Genomic DNA, 18,786 nt, shown 5'->3' with positions numbered 1-18,786 from the left:
GGGAACACAGAAATTAGTGAATTTCTGTGAGCCATTTCGCTTTTACAGTGCCTTTGTACTACTATTAACATGGAAGTCCCTCTATATTTTCATTGACAAATTCAAGATCTTAATGGGCACTTGCTTTTTTTGTGGAATGAGTTGAAGGTTTTATTGGGAACATTTCATAGAACATTTTGGATCACATTTATCCTGCGCTCTACTTTGAGCATGTACTTTGGGGTTTCCATCTAAGTCTCCGAGTGACGTCACAGATGAAACCCCAGTGGGATCCATTCACTATAATGAGGCAGCAGAGTTACTCTGGACTCCGTCTGGCATCTGTTCAGCAGTGTCCTTTTCAGAAGTGCACAAAACTGTTGTTGACTGCACTTTTATGCTGGCCTAAAAAGATAGACACCACCTGATCACAGGTCCTATGGCGTCCCCAGTGCCTCCATCTGCTTCATTATTGGAAATCTTCCTCTGGGGGTTCCGTCTGAATAGCGTTCAGAGCAGAGCGCAGGATAAATGTGAGCTGAGTCTTACTGTGATCTTTGGGAGGCAGAATGAACAAATCAATAGCAGGTGAAAATTATTTTTATTCATTTTTTACGCAGTTCCTCGTGCGGTATAAGTGATTAGACAACTTTATTCTTCTGGTCGGTGTGATTACAGCAATACTAGATATATATTGGGATTTTATGTTTGGCAGCTGTCACATAGTAAAAGATGCTTTTTATTTTGTAAACCAGTTTTTCCAACACCATATTTAGACAGCTATAATTTTTCAATATTTTGGCCAACAGAGTCATTTGAGGGACGAGTTTACGTTTTTATTGGTACCATTTTCGGGCAAATGCATTTTTTGAAAGCTTTCTATTCGGAATTTGGGAGGTAGAATGAACAAAAAGCAGCAATTCAGGAGTTGTTCTTTTCTTTTTTTAATACCATTCCATGTGTGGTAAATTTGATTAAACAGATTTATTCTTCTGGTCAGTATGATTACAACAATACCACATTTATATAATTTTTTATGTTTTGGCACCTTTACACAATAACAACTATTTTATAGAACACATTATTTTTGCATCGATTTATTCTGAGAGCTATAATATTTTTATTTTTCCGCTTGGCGACTTGTTTTTTGCGGGATTAGATGACGTTCTCAGCAGTATATTTTCATTTACATTTGTCTTTTACACTTTTTAATAACTTTTATTTTACTTTTTTACTTTGTCAGACTATGGGACATCCTCCTTTATCTGAGAGATCGCTGATGTGATACTCTGCAATGCTTCTGCACTGCAGGGCATAAGAGCAACGTTTAACAGGCAGGAAGAATGCGTGTCAGCTCCTGCTCTTAGCAGGCGCTCACAGGCTACTGAAAGACCTCGTGGCCATCTTGCAGCCTGGGGTCACCATGGAGACCATCGGCACGACGTGATCGCATCACGTTGTGCCAGTGGAAACACACAGGGAGCTCGCTTCCTCTGCGATGCTCCTCGATGTCACTGTCACTATTAACAGCGGCATCAGAGGGGTTAAACGACAGCAATCGATGCTAGCACCAATTGGAGGCATTGCTGCAGGGTCTCAGCTCTCACACAGAGCTGACACCCGCTCCTGATTGCGGCACCATACATATACGGTGGTTTGCAGGAACACAGCTCCCGTGGCACTGTATATATGCGGCGCATGTTGGGAAGGGGTTAAACCACTTCAGTCTTCCATAGAAGCCAAGCAGATAAAAAAAGTGACAGGTCAATTCTTCAGGAGTTTTCTGTGCTGAAGACACTCTGTATTTTACAATACAAGTCATTGAGAAGCTGAAAAGATCCTCAGAAGGGTGTCTTTTGAGCGTTTTGCTGACGTTTTTGCTTGAAAAAATTAAATTAAAAGTTAAAAATGTCCAGAAAACGCAAGTTAGAAAGATGCCCTAAAACACTTGAAAAACACTAAAAGACATTTTGTTCACATACAGGTGATGGTATTATTATCAACGCATCAGAAATTGCCACAGCTTCTGTGCAATTGTGGCGCCCCTGGGGCTCAGTCGCCACAGAGGTACTGCACCTCCTCCTGAGGTGTGGTATCCCACCATCCAGGTAAGGTGGAGACTCCTGACCACGCGCCAACACCTGCACCCCACACCACAAAGTAGTGTAGCAAAGCTCCTTCGGCGGCTCCCTGCTTGGAGTATAGCAAAGCACTCATTGGTGGCTCCCTGCTTGGAACACGAAACGTGCTGGGAGGTGGGTGGAGTTAGATTACATTTTAAGGAGCAGGAAGCGTTTGAGTTAGTTAGTCAGTAGTTGGTTGGAGAGAGAAGAAGATCCCTAGAGAGAGGGATAGATGGATGGAAGTGCTGCAGCAGATCCCAGTGATCTGGGTCTGCTGGCACGGGAAAGAGAGAAAGAGATAGCAACATGGACTGAAAGCTTGACTCTCCATAGAAAGAAAGGATTAGTACGAGTACGGAACGTGAGGAGTAAAAGAGAACAGAGGACGTGGGTGAGAAGAGAACCCTTCCTAGAAGTTCTAAGCGCAAGGCCGGGGCCCGGTCCCCGAGGTTGTACGGATACTAATGGTCCTGCAGCAGACACCGGAGGAATAGAAGTAGTGACCACTTTATTCCCACACAAGACTTGGGGGCACAACAGCAACTGGATAGTGAGCCGGGACTTAGTAGCAAGGAGTCCCCGAAGCAGGCTACAGCTGTCTGCCGTACAAGTAGAGTTCATAGGAACATCAGACAGGAGGAACTCCAGTGTAACTCAGTACTAGGAGTACTTCATCTAAAGGCGCTATAACAGGAGACGTTCAGAAAGGCACAAGTTGGCGGAGTGTTGGAAAGGAGTATTCCATCTGGCCTGGGGGGTTGACTGAATCCCAGACCCGGAGGACACGGCACGGAAGCGGGCACCTGTTTGTACAACAGACTGTGAGTAAAGCTTTGGAACTACATGCCTTGGTGTCCTCCACTTATTCCAGCTTCAACCTGCCCGGCACTGCTACATCCCCTGCGCCTGTCACTACACCACCTAAGTGTCACCATATCTACTCTGCCCTGGGACTACAGCCCTGTCTGTGGAGGGCTATACCATCACTGCTGCACCACAACATCTGTCCCAGAGGATCTGTCTGCAGCGTCGGCCTAACATCTACATTGCCGAACACCACAGATGGCGTCATGACTTATTCATTCACACTGAACATTTACAATGGGCGACCAGGGCCACGGGCCGGGTCACAGCTACCGTGACAAATTCCATTGAGATCCACCGGGCCTAGTACCGAGTACCCCACAGCCCTGGGTGTGAGGGCATCCCACAATCCTAAGGAATCCTGAAAACATCCGTTGGGGGCCTTAAAGACTGGAGTCTGGGAAATACTGCCATAACACATAAACTGTTAATCCAATTATTCAAATTAATTCAAAAGTATGTCACATTTTTCCTTTCAAATTGTCTCTTCAGAGAGGAAGAGGACTAGAAATCAATGCCACCTATTGGAAGTAGCAATCCTAAGAGTCAATGTCGACCCTTTAACGAGCCTTGTCACATGACTTAGGATAAAAGCCAAAACCAGAATCTTAACTTGCAGACACTGTTTCGGAGTACTGCCCCTCATCAGTGCAAAGCATGAGATCTGGTTTGGCTGTGTGAGAGGCGTCTGTCCGATATCCAAGAAGTATTGTTTCTCCTTGCGGAGAATGACATGTTAAGCATGTCGAGATGAGGAGACTTAAAGCAATGCTCCTCTGAGAATTATGCAAATTGTCTCTTCAGACAGGAAGAGGACTAGAACTCTAGTGCCACCTATTTGTTAGTAGAAATCCTAAAAGTCAATGTCGACACTTTAACGAGCATTTTTACATGACTAAGGATAAAAGCCAAAACCAGAATCTCAATTTGCAGACACTGTGTTCCTCATCTCGACATGCTTAACATGACTGCAAATTGAGATACTGGTTTTGGCTTTTATCCTAAGTCATGTAACAAGGCTCGTTAAAGGGTCAACTTTGACTTTTAGGATTGCTACTAACAAATAGGTGGCACTAGAGTTCTAGTCCTCTTTCTCTCTGAAGAGACAATTTGCATAATTCCCAGAGGAGCATTGCGGCTTTAAGTCTCCTCATCTCGACATGCTTAACATGTCATTCTCCACAAGAAGAAACAATACTTCTTGGACACTTTTCCTTAACACTCAATGCCCTATAATAAAAGTAAGACCTATGGAGCAACGGGAGATAAATTTAGGCACAACCCTCTCTTAAGAACACGGGCATCGCTTCTGTCGTACCCGCTTTAACATTACCGATCAAGTCTCTTTGAGTCTCTGTTTAACTACTATTCAGGAACTTATTACATTCTTACCTGCCTTCATAATTTATTCCTCCAGTATCAGAACAATGCTTTGAAGCATGTGACGTACCTGGTAATATTTGGGACATATTGTGGACTTGTCCACTGTAGTTTCTCTATTACGTAACCTAAAACTTCTAATATTTACAGCCGAACCTCATTTGTAGCCCAATAACTGCCTGTGGATGTGGTGTGCACACTGTTACACGCAGGTCGCTGCAAGAAACTGCAAGCTATACAGGTCATGTAGGACTGCAGATTATGGTGGTCAACGTGTAACTGCAGGAATCGGCACACAAACCTGTGTCATTAATGCTGCTGTTGTTCCTCAAAGCGTAAGCTCCACGCACCACTTGTTCATACATCTGGACTCCCATCGTCCGTATGTTCTCCCGGATTATCATCCCATGAGCTTGCATCATAAAAAGGTAAGTGTTCACTGTGAAGATAGAACATGGATATACAATGAATTAATGGTGGTCCACGTGTTAATCCACAATAGGCTTTATTGTGGGGAATACTCCACCAATGTACACCAGTGATGGACCTCATGTTCTCCTCAGACACCTATGTGACTTCTCCTGCCTCTTACGCATCAGTATAACCATCAACAGTAGACATCTTAAGCTGGACATAGACATAAAACTATGATCAGCCAAAACCCATCGATCAATCACCTGTTGGATGCATGCCATACATGTGTAGTTTCAGAGAGCCACAGTCCAAAAAGAAAAATCCAATTAGTCAGATCACATTTTTGGTAGAGAATAGGCAGCCATTGGTCACTTAGAAAATCGTTTGTATATAATTTACAAATGATTGTTGGCCAAAATGATCAAAATTTGCTATTTCCATGAATTTGATCCAATGTGTATAGGCAACTTTTGGAGCAGCGCGTCATCTTTACAGCATAAATGATCCTGTGATTTTATAGTCTTGTAATTCTTCTAAAGAGTAATTTTGTGCAAATATAAATAAAGAATAAAGAAGTGCAGATAATCCCACATCCTGTGCTAACAGATACGGTAAACTGATCCTCATGCTAATCCATCTGCAGAAGAGCAAATAAATAGGGGAGCTAGGCAGTCAAGGCAGAAATCTGCTCGTAGTACAAAAAGTGAAGTTTACACCTAAGGCCGGCGTCACACTAGAGAGGAATACGGACGAGTGAGAGGCGATAAAACAACGCATTGCACATGGACCAATGGGGTAGCTCCCATCAGTCGTATTTTTCAATCGTATTTTCTACGGTCCGTGCCAATTGCAGCATGCTGCGATTGTCAGCGTATTACGACCGTAGTACGCCAATGCAAGTCGATGGGTGCATTACACACGGACCACCCGTGTGACTTGCGAGAAATACGCAAGACTTTTGCTGGTGACAGGAAATGGGCCAATCCATCATCAGGAAGCTCAGACATGCTAATTAGCTCAAAAAGCGCTCCAGACATTCAGGAAGTATGCACCTGGTCCAGACCCAGCAGAGCCACCAGCAGCCAGCAACTTAGAAGACCCTGGCAACAGCAGCAGTCCTACTGGCCGTGTTGAGGCGTCCCCCCAGCCTGCAGCCGTAGGCCGCCGTGGGAGAAGGAGAAGGGACAACACTGGCTCTGATATCCGGAGGCAGGGAGACACAGGTGTCCTAAATTACCTGTCCAGGGCTGCCCAGGATGAGGGTGAAGAGGCATATTCCCGAAGTCTGGCCCTGTACCTCCGTCCTCTATCCCGTGAGGTGAGGTTATGTGTGCGAGGATCCATTCAGATCCTAATTGATGCATGCACAGACCCCAATGACCCATATGAGTTGTTTGAGTATCTTGAGAGGTGGCAGATCTCAACCAGTAACCATCTCCGCCTTGTCCGACAACCAGCTGTGCATGCTCAATTAGGATCTGAGTGTCCGCCTGCACGTGTGCCTACACCTCCACCCATTCCCCCGCAAACCAACCTTGGCCACAACAGGGCCAAATGGCAGCTTATAACCAACCTGCTCAATATGGCCACTTGTACAGACATGGTGTTGGAGGCTGGCCCCAACCTGGGTTTGGATGACATGGTCATATTGGGGGTATGATGGACGTGGCTACAATCAGCCACAGGATTATCATCGACAGTATCCTTATGGTCTCTTTGGTGCACAGCTGCAGGAACATGGGCACATCTTCCCACAGGGTCAAGATCATCCACCCCAACAGGGTGATGGTCAAGCTGGGCACCCCAACCCCCAACAAAGAGATGAAGGCCTCCTGCCATCACCTCCGCCAAGCTACCAGCAGTTATAAAATAGCTAATTGTTTTGTAAAAAATTTTTTGGTGGTATTTATAATTTCTTGTTACCTCTTTGTGTGTCAAAAAATTACAATGTTATATACAGAAATGGCTAAATGGACTGGGCAATCTCTGCCATATGACAAAAATATGGTACACCGTATTGTAAGCTATTTTTTTAATTTATAAAAGCTTTGAAAATGCATCTTTGCCCTTCTTCCTGAATTATTTGAGGCATTCGAATAAGTAAGTCAACTTTATCACATACAAACAGACAACACAAATCAGAGAAGACCAAACAAAAACAAATTATATACACACACATATAAGAACATCACAACATAGATACTGCCTGATCTTGCCAGGTAGAAGAACCATGAGGTGAAACAAAATACTGGGTGAACACATCACGTACTTTGAGTCCTGAGAGAGGACGCTGTAAAGGGAGCTCATGTGGTGTAGGCCTAGCCCCATTGTCCACCACACCTTCAGTCACATCAGATGAGGAGCAATCATGCTGTCTAGTGAAGTTATGGAGGACCACACAAGCTTTGATGACCTCATTGACGTTGGCTTCACTCAGCTGAATGGCAGACTGGAGGACACGCCATTTGGCACAAAGAATGCTGAAGGCGCACTCCACCAGACTTCGGGCACGTGAAAGGAGCACATTAAAAATCCTGCGCCGGTGGTCAAGGTTTCTGCGTGGGTATGGCCTCATGATATGCCTGGTCAATTGGAAGGCTTCATCCCCCACTAGGACATAAGGCACCGCTTCTTGATTTGAGCCTGGCAGCTGACGTGGTGGTGGTAGGTCCAACAGGTTATTGCGCAGCCGCCAACCCATAATGGAAGAACTGAAGACTCTAGAGTCTCCAGTTCTTCCATAAGCCCCAATGTCTACAATTATAAACCTGTAGTTTCTGTTAACCAGAGCCAACAAAACTACAGAAAAATATTGTTTATAATTACAGAATTGGGACCCTGAGTTCAGCGGCTTACGCACAAGGATGTGTTTCCCATCCAGGGCTCCAATACAATTGGGGAATTGGCAGTGCAACTCAAATCCCCTGGCAATCCTCAACCAGTCTACCATCTTGGGCTCTGGCATGACCAGATGATGAACTCTGGACCAGATTTCCGAACATGTAGCACGTACGATGCCGGATATTGTCGATCGCCCAATCAAAAACTCCAGATGGAGTGCTGCATAAGAAAGGCCAGTTGAGAGGAACCTACAATTAAACAAATGTAGAAAATATATACATTAAAATACATGCTCAAGGATGCACACATTACATATAGATCACCAGAACAGTGTGTAAGTAAGAAGCTAGGCGAACAATTACATATACACTTGTCCCATGGCTATGTAATGTGGAATAACACATCAAAGTGTTCTACGTTTCAGAGCATATATTTGGTACCAATACCTAATGTTTCTTGGCCAAAAAGGGGTTACTCAGTAAGAGAATTAGTTGAGAAAATAATCATCTACATATATTCTGTAGCTGAGAAATAAATACCGAAATGTAAGGAGAAGGCGCTCCTCCGCAGAGATACATTTGCGCATCTGGGTGTCCTGGAAGGTGATCCCTGGGCGCACTGTCTCCAACAAAGCATCAAAGGTAGAAACGGTCATCCAACAATAGAGGAAAAACTTGTCAGGATGTGTCCTCAGAGCTGCATAAAGCCTGTGAAAATGGCCTTTATTGAGGCGTTGTCTCAAATGCGGATGCACCCACATGTGTCTCCTCCTCCTCGGATCCACAATCACTGAGTATGGCTGGCCAAAGCGCCTGAACAAAACCCAGTTGAAGAGAACACGGTCAGTTGGGGTGAGCTGAAGTGTGTCAGACATGTTTGCTAACAACCAGCAAGACACCAACACAAGCACAGCACCAAAATGGGCAGATTGGAGGCTGCCACCTGATGTTGAGGCAATAAATAGGGTTGCTGCTGATGATTTAAATTATGTGCAGGCCTCAAAACCGTTAAATGTCAATTTTGCAAGGTTGCAAGAAAAAAACGGGATACAGATGCCATACGGATTACATACGGATGCTTACATGAGAAAAATACGCGGCCACACCCTGACAGCGGATGACATATGGAGCACTATTTAGGGACCATTTATGCATATTACGGACGTAAAATACGGTCCATATTTTTCTACCTTGTGTGTGACTCCAGCCTAACAATAATAACGATTAGAAGCCAATGGTCCCTGAGACTGTTACCAGAATTAAAGGTCCTTAAACCATTACTAACCTAAGGTTATGTTCATGTGACACTATTTTTCAGCGTTTTTTTGGTATATTTTTCCGATAAGAAAAGAAGCTGCATTTTACAGTACGATTAAAAACTTTGAGATTTCAGAAATCTCATGCACATGCAGCTTTATTTTCCTGACTGAATTGGAGCATTGCAGCATTTTTAAAAAATATGAAGCATGTCAATTCTTTGAGGGATTTTGTAGCATTTTTTAACCCCTTCATGACCAAGCCTATTTTGACCTTAATGACCAAGCCATTTTTTGCAATTCTGACCAGTGTCCCTTTATGAGGTAATAACTCTGGAACGCTTCAACGGATCCTAGCGATTCTGAGAATGTTTTTTCGTGACATATTGGGCTTCATGTTAGTGGTACATTTAGGTCGATAATTTTTGCATTTATTTCTGAAAAAAATCAGAAATTTGGTGAAAATTTTGCAATTTTCAAATATTGAAATAAACCAGAGAGTTATGTGACACAAAATAGTTACTAAATAACATGTCCCACATGTCTAATTTACATCAGCACAATTTTGGAAACAAATTTTTTTTTGCTAGGAAGTTATAAAGGTTAAAAGTTGACCAGTGATTTCTCATTTTTACAACAAAATTTACAAAACCATTTGTTTAGGGACCACATCACATTTGAAGTCACTTTGTAGGGTCTATATAGCAGAAAATACCCAAAAGTGACACCATTCTAAAAACTGCACTCCTCAAGCTACTAAAAACTATATTCAAGAAGATTAACCCTTCAGGTGCTTCACAGGAACTAAAGCAACGTGGAAAGAAAAAATGGACATTTTAATTTTTCCAACAAAAATTTTCTTTTCGCATCAATTTTTTCATTTTCACATGGGCAACAGGATAAAATGGATCCTAAAGTTTGTTGGACAATTTCTCCTGAGTACACCGATACCTCATATGTGGTCACAAACCACTGTTTGGGCGCATGGCAGGGCTCAGAAGGGAAGGAGCGCCATTTGACTTTTTGAATGGAAAATATGATGGAAAATTTAGCGGTTGCCATGTCGCGTTTGGAGAGTCCCTGTGTGCCTAAACATTGGAGCTCCCCCAAAAGTGACCCCATTTTGGAAACTAGACCCCCCAAGGAACTTATCTAGATGCATAGTGAGCATTTTGAACCCCCAGGTGCTTCACAAATTGATCCGTAAAAAAAAGTACTTTTTATTTCACGAAAATTTTCTTTTAGCCTCAGTTTTTTTATATTCACATGGACAACAGGATAAAATGGATCCTAAATTTGTTGGGCAATTTCTCCTGAGTACACCGATACCTCATATATGATCATAAACTACTGTTTGGGCGCACGGCAGGGCTCAGAAGGGAAGGAGCGCCATCTGACTTTTTGAATGGAAAATTAGCTCCAATCGTTAGCGGACACCATGTCGAGTTTGGAGAGCCCCTGTGCGTCTAAACAGTGAAAACCCCTACAATTGACACCATTTTGGAAACTAGACCCCTTAAGGAACTTATCTAGATGTGTAATGAGCACTTTGAACCCCCAAGTGATTCACAGAAGTTTATAATGCAGAGCAGTGAAAATAAAAAATCATTTTTTTTCCCTCAAAAATTATTTTTTAGCCTGCTATTTTTTATATATTATTTTTTCACAAGACTAACAGAAGAAATTGGACCACAAAAGTTGTTAACAATTTGTCCTGAGTACACCGATACCCCATATGTGGGGGAAAACCACTGTTTGGGCACATGGGAGAGCTCAGAAGGGAAGGAGCGCCATTTTGAAATGCAGATGATGGAATGATCTGCGGACATCATGTTGCGTTTGCAGAGCCCCTGATGTGCCTAAACAGGAGAAACCCCCCACAAGTGACCCCATTTTGGAAACTAGACCCCCCAAGGAGCTTATCTAGATGTGTAGTAAGCACTTTGAACCCCCAAGTGTTTCACAGTAGTTTATAAACACAGAGCCGTGAAAATAAAAAAATCATTTTTGTCCTCAAAAATGATTATTTAGCCCGCTATTTTTTATTTTCCCAAGGGTACCTGGAGAAATTGGACCACAAAAGTTGCTGTCCAGTTTGTCCTAAGTACACTGGTACCCCATATGTGGGGGGAACCACTGTTTGGGCGCACGGCAGGGCTCAGAAGGGAAGGAGCGCTATATGACTTTTTGAAAGGAAAGTTAGCTCCAATCGTTGGCGGACACCATGTCGTGTTTGGAGAGCCCCTGTGTGCTGTGAAGTAGCGCTGTCATGTAAGTAGGGGATTCTCGCTTGGCAGCCACAAAAATCACATCCGGCACCAGGATTTTCATATACCATCACAGTCCATATGGTTTATTGTTCAGCATAAACCAGCGTAATCAACATACAAGTCATTTCAGCATAGCGTCCATTAGATAGGCTAATCAGCCTCAGCGTTATCTCACCCGTCAGGGTTCCTTATACGGCTTCACCATCGCATACGTTAGTTCCCTCCAGGGAGCTCTCAGGCACACATCGCCATTGCTCACACACAGCCGCTCCACAGGCTGTTAGTGAGGAGATCCTTCTCCTCACGGGACCTTCCAAACTGGACCAATCAGGTCCCAGCATTCACCCATGTGACCTACCCTGGCCACCATATATGGTCCGTAGCCACGCCCACCGGGTCACATGGCTATGACCTCATCACAGGTCATTCACATACTCACATAGCCTTTTACTATAGGTGTTATCAGACACACCCCTGGGTGGATTTGTAGGCAGCTAGAACCCGCCCATCTCTCCAGCTGCCTGAAGGCTTCTCCCTAACACATAGGCACGAAAGATCAGCTCTGCAGATCAGCACATAACCAAGCCTTCATCTCAAAGTCACCCACTTTGAGATACACAACGGCCACTCAATATTCTGCCACTCATCCTCTCTCTTGGGACATCCACACAGCGCCCCCTAGTGGACACAGTGGTCATTACACCACAGTGCCTAAACTTTGGAGCTCCCCCACAAATGACCCCATTTTGTAAACTGGACCCCCCCAAGGAACTTATCTAGATATGTGGTGAGCACTTTGAACCCCCAAGTACTTCACAGAAGTTTATAACGCAGAGCCGTGAAAATAAGAAATCATTTTTTTCCCTCAAAAAAATTATTTTTAGCCCGCAATGTTTTTTTCACAAGGGTAACAGGATAAATTGGACCCCAAAGGTTGTTTACCAGTTTGTCCTGAGTACGCTGGTACTCCATATGTGGAGGGGGAACACTGTTTGGGCACACGTCGGGGCTTGGAAGGGAAGTATTGACGTTTTTTAAATGCCGAATTGATGGAATGGTCTGCGGGCGTCATGTTAGGTTTGCAGAGCCCCTGATGCGCCTAAACAGTAGAAATTCCCCACAAGTGACCCCATTTTGAAAACTAGACCCCCCAAGGAACTTATCTAGATGTGTGGGGAGCACTTTGAACCCCCAAGTGCTTCACAGAAGTTTATAATGCAGAGCCATGAAAATAAAAAATCATTTTTTTTCCTCAAAAAATCATTTTTTAGGCCGTAATTTTTTATTTTCACAAGGGTAACAGGAGAAATTGGACCCCAAAAGTTGTTGTCCAGTTTGTCCTGAATACACTGTTACCCCATATCTGGGGGGGAACCATTGGTTTGGGCACACGTCAGGGCTCGGAATTGAAGTAGTGACGTTTTGAAATGCAGACTTTGATGGAATGGTCTGCGGGAGTTGTTATGTTTGCAGAGCCCCTGATGTACCTAAACAGTAGAAACCCCCCACAAATGACCCCATTTTGGAAACTAGACCTCCCAAGGAACTTATATAGATGTTTGGTGAGCACTTTGAACCCCCAAGTACTTCACAGAAGTTTATAACGCAGAGACGTGAAAATAAAAAAATCATTTTTTTTCCACAAAAATCATTTTTTAGCCCCCAATTTTTTATTTTCCCAAGGGTAACAGGAGAAATTAGACCCCCAAAGTTATTGGGGTAAACCACTGTTTGGGCACACGTCAGGGATTGGAAGGGAGGGAGCACCGTTTGACTTTTTGAACGCAAAATTGGCTGGAATCAATGGTGGCACCATGTCGCGTTTGGAGACCCCCTGATGTGCCTAAATAGAGGAAACCCCTCAATTCTAACTCCAACCCTAACCCCAACACACCCCTAACCAAAACCTTAACCCCATCACATCCCTAACCCTAATCCCAACCCTAACACACTCCTGTTACACCCGGTCCCCATGCTGGTTTTGCGCCCTGGTCTGCTGCTGCACCCTATTCTGGCTGCTCACTCCCTGGTCTGCACGCTGTCCCTGTACAGCAGTGAGCTCCCTGTCTGCCTCATGCTGCTCCTCGGCGTCCTATTCTCTCCCCCTCCTCCATCTCCTGGTGTCTGGTCAGCAGGTCTCCAGGCAAAGCTATTAGAGCACGCGCGCGCGCTCCCCTGGCTTCATGAAGAGACAGTGTGCATTTTTCAAATCTGCTAATTATCCAATGGCAGCGCACTGGCTGCTATTTCTGGTCTCTCCTCCATAGGGAGAGCGCCGGAGCAACGTGTATCTATCATTGCTACATCCGGTTCTGTTCCTGACATGTCTGTGCTGCGTTAGCAGTCTCTGTGCATTTTCTCATGCTGTCTCCACAGATTATCTGCATCCTGTTAATCCTGGCACTTTCTGCAATCATCTGTGCAAGAGCCATCCCGTTCCGCCAAGAGCCATCCGAGTCTGTGGACCGTGACAAGGTTAATGGAGCCTGCTAGCTACCAACTGCCTGGAACCAAGACCAGTCTCACCTGTGCATCTACTTCTCTACGGACTCAGCTATTGTATCTGTTATCCCTTTTGGTCCCACTGCGACAGCTGCCACGTGTCCGGGGTCTAACTGGAGGTAGCACCTGTGTCCTCTGGGTATTCCTTTCTGGTCCTGTTCGAGGGACTTTACTATGGGTACCCGGGGCTCACTAGTTACTCCCCCTTCGGAGCCCCTCAGACCGTGGTCCCGAAGTTCTACTTTAAAAATAAAAAACAAATGTGAACTTCACTATCTCTGCCTCCGCTTCCATTCGTTACAGATTGCTCCGGCCATGGAATCCGCTGGACCCCAGAGGCCTCCGACTGTGGAACTGTGCCAAGACGTGACCCGTTTAACCCCTTCACTACCGGAGCATTTTTCGATTTTTCGTTTTTGTTTTCCACTCCTCTTCTTTCCAGAGCCATAACTTTTTTATTTTTCTGTCTATATGGCCATATGAAGGCTTATTTTTTGCGGGACGAGAAAAAATTCCAAGTGCGGTGAAATTGCAAAAAAAGTGCAATCCCACACTTGTTTTTTGCTTGGCTTTTTTGCTAGGTTCACTAGATGCTAAATCTTACCTGCCATTATGATTCTCCAGGTCATTACGAGTTCATAGACACCAAACATGTCTATGTCCTCTTTTATCTAAGTGGTGAAAAAAAAATTCCAAAGTTTGCTAAAAGAAAAAAAAAAAATTTGCGCAATTTTCAGAGACCCGTAGCGTCTCCATTTTTCGTGATCTGCGGTCGGGTGACAGCTTATTTTTTCCATGCTGGGCTGACGTTTTTAATGATACCAGTTTTGTGCAGATACGTTCTTTTGATTGCCCGTTATTGCATCTTAATGCAATGTCGTGGCGACAAAAAAAACGTAATTCTGGCGTTTTGAATTTTTTCTCGCTACGCCGTTTAGTGATCAGGTTAATGCTTTTCTTTTATTGATAGATCAGGCGATTTTGAACGCGGCGATACCTAATATGTGTATGTGGGATTTTTTTACTGTTTTATTTTGATTGGGGTGAAAGGGGGGTGATTTGAACTTTTAGGTTTTTTTTATTTTTTCTTTTATTTTTAAACATTTTTTTTTTTACTTTTGGCATGCTTCAATAGCCTCCATAGGAGGCTAGAAGCATGCGCAACCCGATCGGCTCTGCTACATATGGGCGATGAGCAGATCACCCATATGTAGCAAATTTACTCCTGTGCTTTCAGCGCCGACCACCCCAGGCAACATGACGCCGACCCCCGATCACATGACGGGGGTCGGCAATGAGGTCAATTCCGGCCCGGCGGCCGGAAATGCTATTTAAATGCTGCTGTCAGCTTTGACAGCGGGATCTAACTAGTTAATAGGCGTGGGCGGACGGCGATTCCGCTCGCGCCTATTGCAGGCACATGTCAGCTGTTCATAACAGCTGACATGTTGCGGCTTTGAGGTGGGCTCACTGCCGGAGCCCACCTCAAAGCGGGGGACCTTACCGATGACATACTATTCCGTCATCGGTAAGGAAGGGGTTAAGAGATCAACAGGACAGGATCACGACTTATCTATGCAACTTGTCCAACTGCATGGATTCTCTGCTGACCTCGGCTGCTCCTGATTCAACTACCAACATCCAGGTACCTGCCTTCACGGCAAGCAAGGGCCCTCGCCTGGCGGCTCCGACCCGCTTCCATGGTGATCCCACCCAGTGTCGGGGTTTTCTCAATCAGTGCACCCTACACTTTGAAATCTTGGGCATATGTTTGCTTCTGACCGAGCCAAAGTGGGCTTCATTTTGTCACATCTAGCAGGAGAAGCTCTTGCCTGGCTAAACCCGTTATGGGAGAGAGGAGACCCGCTGGTTAATGATCTTCAATCTTTCCTAGAGACTTTTCGCAGAACCTTCGATGAACCCGGCCGTGTCACATCGACCGCTTCTGCCTTGCTTCGCCTACGCAAAAGGAACTCTCACGGTGGCTCAGTATGCTGATAAATTGTACACTGTCTCGTCTAAGTTATCCTGGAATGATGAGCTGGTGGGACGGAACAGGCCTACCACCTTGGATGATCTGATATCCTTGGCAACGCGGATTGACCTGCATTTTCAGGAGTGTTCCATGGAGATTAAGCAAGACAAGAGGTCCTACCACCTCGACCCTAGTTCTTCCAAAATGGCTACCTCACCTCCGTCTCCCAAGGCTATGGAGGTTGACCGAGTAAGTTTGGCCAGCCGCCGCCAAGAGGCGCGTCGCAAGGAGGGAAGTTGTCTCTATTGTGGTAGTCCCGAACACCTGATCCGCTTCTGTCCAAAGAAGTGGGGAAACTCCAGTGCCTAGGTTCGGTGGGAGAGGCTACCCTAGGTAGAGAATATTCCTGTCCTTCGTTGCAGATCTCGGTCTCCGTGTCCCACAGAGCAATAAAATTTTCTGGACTCTGTCTGTTCGATTCTGGAGCGGCCGGGAATTTTATTCAGCAGGCGCTTGTGGATCATTACCTCTTACCAGTCCAGTCTCTTCCTAATCCATTACAAGTGACCTCTGTCGATGGCAAGCCACTGACCGAACCCGTCCAGTGCCATACCGAGCCATTGGAACTCCGGGTAGGTCTAATGCACTCTGAAAGAATCTGTTTTTATGTGTACCCTGGTTTGTCTCACCCCTTGCTTTTAGGTTTACCATGGTTCCAGAAACACGAACCAGACCTTAATTGGAGAACAGGGGAGATTCTGTGTTGGGGAGATTCCTGCTCGGACCAATGCTTAACCCGGATTGAACCAGTTTCATCCCCGGTCTAACTTGCTACCCTGCCAGGGTTACATCCTCATATTGGTCCTTCTCGGATGCCTTCAGGAAAAAGGAGGCTGAGAAACTACCTCCCCACAGGTCATATGACTGTCCAATAGATCTTCTTCCCGGAACATCTCCTCCCCATGGAAGAGTTTACTCTCTTTCCCAAGCAGAGACTCAAGCTATGTCGGACTACATCCAGGAGAATTTAGCCAGAGGGTTTATCCGAAAATCATCATCTCCGGCAGGAGCAGGTTCTTCTTCATGAAGAAAAAGGACGGATCCTTGCGGCCCTGTATCGATTACTGGGGCCTTAGCCAGATCACGGTAAAAAACAGGTACCCATTGCCTCTCATTTCAGAACTGTTTGATCGTCTCCGAGGGGCCAAAATCTTCAACAAGTTGGATCTCAGAGGCGCCTACAATTTGATCCGAATCCGGGAAGGAGAAGAATGGAAAACAGCCTTCAACACCCGTTATGGCCACTACGAGTACCTGGTAAAGCCGTTAGGCCTAAGCAATGCACCCGCTGTTTTTCAGGAGTTTGTCAATGACATTTTCAGGGATCTGTTCTATACCTGTGTTGTTGTCTACCTGGATGACATTTTGATCTTTTCATCTAACTTGGCCTCGCACCGGAGACAAGTACGTCTAGTCTTACGGAGACTCAGAGAAAACAGATTGTAAGCCAGTTTGAGAAATGTCTCTTTGAATAATCATCTTTGCCTTTCATTGGTTACATTTTTTCCTCCACAGTATTGAAAATGGATCCAGAGAAGTTGTCGGCCGTACTCAAGTGGCCTCGTCCATCTGGGCTGAAGGCCATACAGCGATTCCTGGGCTTCACCAACTACTACAGGCAATTCATTCCTAACTTTTCCACCCGAGTAGCACCCATCTCAGCTCTGACCCGGAAAGGTACAAATCCCAAGGATTGGTCCCCTGAGGCAGAGGAGGCTTTTTTTTCTCTCAAAAAAAGCCTTGGCTGCCGCACCTGTCCTCCATCGTCCTAATGCTAATGAACAATTTTTTCTTGAGGTTGATGCTTTCTCAGTAGGTGCGGGAGCAGTACTTACCCAGAAGTCGTCTACTGGCTGAATGAACTCATGTGGTTTTTTTTCCAAGGTTTTTTCTTCCGCAGAAAGGAACTATTACGTTGGAGATCGGGAATTATTGGCTATCAAATTAGCTCTGCAGGAATGGAGGCATCTTCATGAAGGAGCTCTTCACCAGGTAGTCATATTCACCGGTCACAAAAACCTTGCTTACCTCCAAACCGCACAAAGGCTGAATCCCCTTTAGGCCCGCTGGGCCTTGTTTTTTGCTCGATTTAATTTTGTTCTTCATTTTCATCCTGCTGACAAAAACATCAAGGCAGACGCACTTTCCAGAGCCTTTTTGTCTCCTGATCAAGAGGAAGAACCTCAGCACATCATAGAACCCTCAAGGTTAGTCACTGTTGCTTCTGCTGATCTTACCCAGCTTCCCCTTGGGAAAACTCTTGTGACTGTTCCTGAACGTAGTCGTGTCCTTCGGTGGGGTCACTCTTCCAAGTTGGCTGGTAACGCTGGTCAGAGGAAGACTTTGCAACTCATCACCCGTTACTACTGGTGGCCTACTATGGCTAAGGATATCCAGGAGTATGTCGCAGCATGTCCTTCCTGTGCCCGTAACAAGACTGTCAAATGCCTGCCTGCAGGTAGGCTTCAGCCTCTTCCAATTCTGTCCGCTCCCTGGCAGCACATCGCGATGGACCATCACAGATCTTCCAATCTCGTCCGGCTGTTCAGTGGTGTGGGTAGTGGTGGACCGCTTCTCTAAGATGGCTCACTTCATTCCGCTACCCGGTCTTCCAACTGCTCCAGAACTAGCGGATCTATTCATCCGGCACATCTTCCGTCTTCATGGTTTTCCTCTCCACATCGTGTCCGACAGAGGAGTCCAGTTCACCTCAAAATTCTGGGGAGCAATTTGTAAACTGGTAAAAATAGAACTGGATTTTTCCTCAGCATACCATCCTCAATCTAATGGACAAGTGGAGAGGACTAATCAAATTTTGGCTGGATTTCTGCGTCACTTTGTCAATGCACATCATGACGACTGGGTAGACTTACTGTCCTGGGCAGTTTTCCTACAACAACCAAGTAAGTGAATCTTCAGTTAAGTCTCACTTTTACATTGTCTTCGGTCTGCAACCCGGAATACCTCTTCCCATCTCTGGATCATCTGGCGTTCTGGCTGCCGATATTATCTCAGAAGGTTTTTCGAAGATTTGGAAGGATACCAAAGCTGCCCTGGAGAAAGCCTCCCAACGTATGAAAAGGCATGCGGACAAGAGACGTCTGGATGAGCCTACCTTTCGCC

At 45.2% G+C, this 18,786-nt stretch overlaps 1 protein-coding gene across 5 annotated transcripts in view; it reads right to left on the bottom strand.

Annotated features, from left to right (window-relative positions):
- B4GALT5 (beta-1,4-galactosyltransferase 5) overlaps positions 1–18,786 on the bottom strand; it is an 89,770-nt gene that overhangs the window by 18,243 nt on the left and 52,741 nt on the right. For 2 of the 5 annotated variants that reach the window (XM_073580507.1, XM_073580505.1), the window contains exon 2: positions 4,648–4,785. The exons of 1 other annotated variant lie outside the window; for it this stretch is intronic. In XM_073580507.1, the coding sequence (XP_073436608.1) occupies positions 4,648–4,785 (138 nt within the window). Of the gene's footprint in view, positions 1–4,647; positions 4,786–7,029; positions 7,537–11,301; positions 11,444–18,786 lie in introns of those variants that run through there. 2 more of the 5 variants (XM_073580508.1, XM_073580506.1) reach the window with 2 other exon arrangements.

This window comes from Dendrobates tinctorius, unplaced genomic scaffold (assembly GCF_039654945.1).
Source record: "Dendrobates tinctorius isolate UK_male_01 unplaced genomic scaffold, ASM3965494v1 ptg000065l, whole genome shotgun sequence".
Lineage (NCBI taxonomy): Eukaryota > Metazoa > Chordata > Amphibia > Anura > Dendrobatidae > Dendrobates > Dendrobates tinctorius.
The sequence above is the reverse complement of the archived record's forward strand: the minus strand, read 5'-3'. Positions and strand labels throughout refer to the sequence as shown.